General features: G+C 59.4%; 1 protein-coding gene across 3 annotated transcripts in view; it reads right to left on the bottom strand.

Moving 5' to 3' along the window:
* Nucleotides 1–868: 868 nt before the first annotated feature.
* Nucleotides 869–6,000, bottom strand: part of SCARB1 (scavenger receptor class B member 1) — a 62,510-nt gene continuing 57,378 nt past the window's right edge. The window contains exons 12-13 of one of the 3 annotated variants that reach the window (XM_020282946.2): nucleotides 5,002–5,130; nucleotides 869–1,783 (exon numbers count right to left, since the gene is read on the bottom strand). In XM_020282946.2, the coding sequence (XP_020138535.1) occupies nucleotides 5,002–5,130 (129 nt within the window). In that variant the 3' untranslated portion in view covers nucleotides 869–1,783. Of the gene's footprint in view, nucleotides 1,784–5,000; nucleotides 5,131–6,000 lie in introns of those variants that run through there. The other 2 variants (XM_020282947.2, XM_075996442.1) reach the window with 2 other exon arrangements.

Here is a 6,000-nt window from a genome sequence, read left to right as displayed (position 1 = left end):
AGGAAGAGAGCCCCCTCCCCAGAACCCCCTGCCGGCACCCTGGTCTCAGGCTTCCAGCCTCCAGAACCGCAAGACATCAACACCTGCTGTTCCAGCCGCCCAGCGATGGGATTTTGTTACATCACCCCAGATCAAAACAAACATAACCTTTACTAAGGTCACAAGAAATAAAAAAAAAAAGTTCACTTCAACTTGTGTAGATATTTCTGTTGCGGACAAGTGATTGCTAAGAGGCTTAAAAGCATCAAATATATAACACTGAGATAAAATTCTGGAAAGAAAAAGAAAGGAAATGCAAGTCAAAGGGGGAAAGGGGCACGCGATTTCTAACCATAAAAGAGCTTGTCCGTGTGCTTCTAAGACTGTTTGGTGGCGCACAGCACGTCGCCATGGTATTCAGGGCCCAGGGGGCACATCCAAGCAGTGATGAAATGCCTCGTATGAGAACGTCACAGTAATTGTCGTGGGAAACGTCATCTTTCGCAGCTGTCGAGACGTAAGAGCAGCACTTTTAGGCCGCTCCAGTCCAGTCTCTTAACCACTCCTCTCTGCCACTTACATAACGAGCGAAAGCACAGGCCAGGTGGCTACCGGCAGCAGGGGACTCCTGAGTCTCAGCACCCAGGGAGGGCAGGGCCCCACCTGAGGCAGCGAGGGGCCCTGGGGCGAGGTGCAAAGGGACTTGGACCCTCCTAAACGAGGACCACACTCACACAGTACTTACACAAAACCGTAAACCTCGAAGGTTGGGAAGAAACGGCGACGGGAAGGCGAGTGGGCAGCTCAGCCCGCAAGGGCGCTCTGGGCCACGGGAAGAGCCCAGGGCAAGCCGCGCCCCGCCCCAGCAAACAGGCCGTCACAGACTCGCTTCGATTTTTTTAAAGGTTTATTATTTCAATAGTGAATCATTTTGAAAAGATGATCAAGTTCATTTCTCTTCCAGTAGAGAAGGGACGACAGGAGCTTGCCCCAGGACCCAGGAGTGGGGGGCAGAGGGGCCGCCCCCACCCCAGGGGAGACACCCTGCTGACGCGCCCCCAAGGCCTCCCACCTCCACGCTGGCACCTAAAATCTGAGGGACCCTGGGCAGGGGCAGCTTGGGACACAGCTTGCTGCCACCCAGCCAGGGCGTGGCTGGCTCAGAGTACAGGACCGCGGCGGTTTAGGCTGGAGGAACAGGCGTCTGACACCCAACCCAGGGCCTGCGGGGACCCCAGGGCGCCCAGGTCCCGGCAGGGGTGGAGACAGGGAGCAGCTGCCTGGGCACCCCGGGCCCAGGTGGGGAAACTGCGGCCGGAGCTGGCTGAGCGCCGGCCTACCGCCCGGCTGTGGCACAGCGAGGCCGCCCGCCCGCCCGAGCGAGAGGCCCGGCCAGGCAGGTGAGCCACCCGGCCAGGGCTGCAGGGTTTTGTCCCGATGGGAAGTGAGACCCGAGAGGTGGCAGGAGTCGTGGAGAGCCCAGGCCCGGTGGCTAACGGGCCAGGCTCACCCAGGGTAGGGGACACAACACCCACAGCACGCGTGGGCAGGCCGGGTCACATGGAAAGAAGGTTCCAGTACAGTGCCTGTTGACGAGGGCCTCTCCCCGGGGCCCTTCAGCAGCAGCTCCGTCCCTGAGTGTGTCCGCGCACACGAGCGCGTGCGCGAGGCTGCAGCCACCGGGCCGGGCTCAGGGGCTGGCGGGCGGCCCGCGGAGAGAGTCCTGCAGGAGCGGGGTGTGGGGGCCGGGGGGCTGCTCCGGCCCGGTGGCCAGGCTCGGCCGGCTCCCGCCGTCCTTGGGACCCTGCGGAGGAAGGCGAAGCTGCGTTACCGGCCGGCCCCAGGCCCACCCGGCCCCCACAGCCCCCACGAGACCCCTCCATCCAGCAAGTCGCAGAGAGGAGAGGCGGCTGGAGTGACCACAGACTTCCGGAATGGTGCTGCAGAGGGCAGGGCCTCCTCGCCCCACTAACCGCCACCTGGCCCTGCCCCCACCCCACCCTCTTTGCAGATGGGGAAACCGAGGCACAAATGCAGTGAGGGCACAGCGTGAGGAGGGGCCCGCGTGCAGTCACACTGCGAGCACAGAGAAGCTGGACGCAGCCTGCGTGTCCGGGACAGAGGGACGCGTCTTCACACTGCGGTCACAGCAGGGTTCTCAGCCTGGACAGTGCGCGACAGAGCGGGAGGCAGCCACACCGCGCTGCGCACGGCACGGCGGACGCCGCCCGGCAACACTCCCAAAGGCTGCCTACTGCTGTGGATGCACAGCACAGATTCGGGGGAACCACACCCCGAATTCCTGGCGACGGTTGCCCGGGCCGGGGGTGTTAGGGGAAGGGACAGGGACGCACGGGGAGAAGCTGGTGCGAGACGTCAACAGTCTATGACAATTCATGACAATAATCGTTGCTAACATCTGCTGAGTCTGGGTGAGGGAGAACTCACGTGACATTGTAAGTTATCTAGTTTTACATTTTTAAAACTTTCTCAACTCAAAACAATTAAAAATAAAGGTAGCAATGATGGCAAGAGTGGGGGGACAACTCTCTGCCCCCCAGCCCCCGCCTCCCTCCCCTGAAGAACAGAGGCCTTCACTGCGGGGTGGGGTGGGGGGATCGAGCCCCGACTCCGCACAGACAGCAGGTGGGGGGTGTCGCCCGGCTCCTCTCGCTTTGGGACAGATCTAGGGCTTCCCGCATCGAGCCAGGCCGCGTGAGACCAGCTCCTGCCCCCGCAAACAGGCAGCATGGGACACCAGGGGCAGCCAGAAACTCAGCAATGTGGGGCACAGAGCCACGACTTGAGAAAGTCTCACTCAAAAGCCAAAAGCGGAAACGACCCCCAGGTGTAAAAGGAGCCCCAGTCGTTCCCAAGAAAGACACATGTAACCACCCCCAAAGGACCAAGAACACGAAGCAGATTCTTCCTCCTGCTCCCTTCCACTCTTGTTTGATTGAGGACAAAGGACTTGGAGTGGGAAAAAGATGGATGAGAAGCTAGGAAAGGTCCAGGAACATTCCCCGAAGGGCTGCCCTGCACAGCTGCCCGGGCTGCCCACTGCACGAGGGCGTCCAGCTGAGGGGCTGCAAGCCAGTCACCGCACTGCTTTCTAAGTCCCCTGCCCTAGGCAGGCCGTGCCTGCCCAGAGGAGCTCTGTTCCTGATCCATATAAAAGCACCCCTGCACGCTAGCACCCCTTGTCCCAAGCAAGGCAGCCCCTCAGGGCCACCCCAAACCCAGGTGCGGGGCAAGTGTGGGGCCTCCCCCGGCCTGAGACTCAGGCCAGGACTCGAGTGGGGCAGGGGCCGCCACTGGCCACTTTCCAGGTGCAGGTCCCCAGGCAGCGCTCCAGAGGACACTGCATTTCCCAAACACACGTGAGCAGGGGCGCGGGGGTGCCATCTGGGCTGGGCTCGGGCCGCCCTCCGGAAAGCAGCAGTAGGCTCTCTTTAAGTCTAGCACTTGTCTCATAACCTGACTATTGGATTTTAATGGCAAAATAAAGAGAAGACCCCAGTTTTGTTTCGTGGGACGGCAGAACACCCTGGTGACATCGAGGATGTGCAGCTGTGGGGCTGTGACCATAGTTCTAGCTGAGTTAAAACTGAACACCCCCTTCTAGACAACGGAGGACCCCCGCCCCGTGCCGAGAATACCAAGCAAGTGCGCGCAGACGGGAGTCGCGGCTGGAAGGAGGCAGGGACACCAATGGGGCCAAACTGTGCGCAACAGAAAGCTGACCTGGGGGAATCCTGGGCGGAGGGAGGGAAGGGCTCCAGCTAGCCCCCCAGCCCCCAACCTGGGGACCCTGTCCTAGGAGGACACTCTCTTAAGGCTCTGCCCCAGCGTGGTCAGACCCTGCCCCCTGCTCTAGAGCCTGGCGGGGCTGCAGGGCTGGCAGCGAACCGCCCCCACACGCCACTTCGCATCTCTGTCCCATTTCCTCCTCCAGCCCTGGCAGCTGAAGCGGACTGGAGACAGCCGCTGGCCCCAAAGAGCGGGGCCGCCGTGTCACACCCTTGCAATGTGGCGCTCGAGAAAGCTCCTTAAACCCCGGCAGGCCCAGCCCCTGAAGCTCCCGAGGGCAGAAACTAAAGTAACAGCTATTTTCAGAGGCACAACTACAGAGTGACTCACCCCTGCCCAACCCCAAATTGTAGGGCCTGCAGCCCTGCCTGCCACCTCCCCTGGCAGAGGGACACCACCCCTGGCCACAGTTCTCGCAAGACCCTAGCCCTCCAGGAACCTGGCCAAGGAGCCGGAGAACGGACGAAGGCACCAGCCTCCTCCTCCCACAGGCAGGAGAAAATCAGGGCGCCCAGCTAAATGTGAGTTTCAGTAAACAACAAACAGGTGCTCAGTGTGAGCATGCCCCATAATTGCATGGCAAACATTTATACTAAAAATTATTCACTGCTTACCTGAAATCCGTATTTAACTGGGCATCTTCCTGTTGCTTCTTGTTTGTGCTCAATTTAGCAACCCTACCCTCAGGTCTCGTCCTGGATATACAGCTGGTGCTCAACTGATGCCTAAAGTCTTTGTTCTCGGTCCATCATCCCAGATTTAGACCGACATTTCTCAAACATGTTTCTGCACCAGAATCCCCTTAGGGGCCCGTTAAAACACACCCCCTTGGGCCCCAGCACCCTTCCTGGGGCCAGCGGCTGCCCAGGAATCTGCCTTCCTGGGAGACTTCCCTGGGGAGTCTACTGCACGGGAGGTTTGACAGGCAGGTGGCCTAAACCTTGCTCCTGCCAGTCTAACGTGACCTTGCAAGCAGGACCCCGGCCCACAGCACACGAGCCGCCCTGTGGGATCAAAGATAGTGCCTGCTCTTCACTCGGGACACAGGAAGGTGGTTTTTCCAGAAGCAAAACCCCCACAAATGCACACTCTCAGTCTGTGGACACTCCAGGGAGGTGAGGCTGAAAGAGCGTGCGGCCCCAAGTGTGCGGAGCGGCGGGCTATGGCTACGGGCGGGGCAGAGCGGGGCGGCGCGCGTTACCTGGTACCCACCTACAGCCTTGCCTCCTGCAGCACAGCGCCCTTGGGAGCTGGTGTCATCAGGGATTCAGAATAGGCCTGAATGGCCTCCTTATCCTTTGAGCCCTTTTTACTACTACTCCAAAATAAATAGCACTTCTCCTAGAAGATAACCAGGCTAATTTATAGTTCACGTTGAAGCCACACAGCAAAGATTTCACACCCGTCTTCGATTTTCAGAAAGCAAAGAGGAAACCGGCAAGGTGCAGAATCTGAGAGGTCAGCGACCTGAAGGAGCGGAGCGGGCTGAGGTCTGGGGGAGCTGGCGCCCCGGACAGACGCACGGGCGTCTGCGGGAAGCACACGCGGCAGGACGGGCAGGCCACGCTTACGGGGCTCGTCCACGTGAAGACTCGGGCCACAGAGAAGCAGCGAGCGGGGCCACGGGCCCTGGCGGCCAGAGTCGGTGGGTGGAACGTTGTAAATCAACCGGGAACAAACGGATTTTTCTATTAAAACACGTCTGTTTTTTTTTCTTTAAAGAATGACTTGAGAAGAAAAATTTCTCTGAAGAGAAGTTAGAATCCGCTGAGTTTGCCAAGAGGAGACTTTTTTAAAAAAAAATATGAGGATAAATATATATATAAAAAAAAACCAAACAGGTAAAGTCTAACCTTGCGAAGCAAAAAAATACATAGTGGCATCAATTTTAGCCACTTGGCCTCCAAGGACACCTGCAGGGAGGAGCCCCCACACACTGTCCACAGGAGTAACAGTGCTCCTACTGGATTCGGGTGGGACACTGACCTGGGGTGACAGGGGAGGGGACCCTCGCCCCCACCTTCGCATTCTGCGCTTCCGGATCCGCTTCTCCGTCCCCTTGTGGTGGACAGTGAGGAGAGAGACAGAGGGGGACAGAGGGCCCAGGCTGTCTTGGCCTCCTACGGCCCAGCCCCTCACAGCCGGTCCCCAGGGACCCCTCCTGCAGCTGTGTGCGCCTCACTAGCAGCCACCGTGTGACTCCGGGACCCG

Source organism: Microcebus murinus, chromosome 22 (assembly GCF_040939455.1).
Source record: "Microcebus murinus isolate Inina chromosome 22, M.murinus_Inina_mat1.0, whole genome shotgun sequence".
Lineage (NCBI taxonomy): Eukaryota > Metazoa > Chordata > Mammalia > Primates > Cheirogaleidae > Microcebus > Microcebus murinus.
Note: the sequence above shows the minus strand (reverse complement) of the source record. Positions and strands in the feature narration are given on the sequence as shown.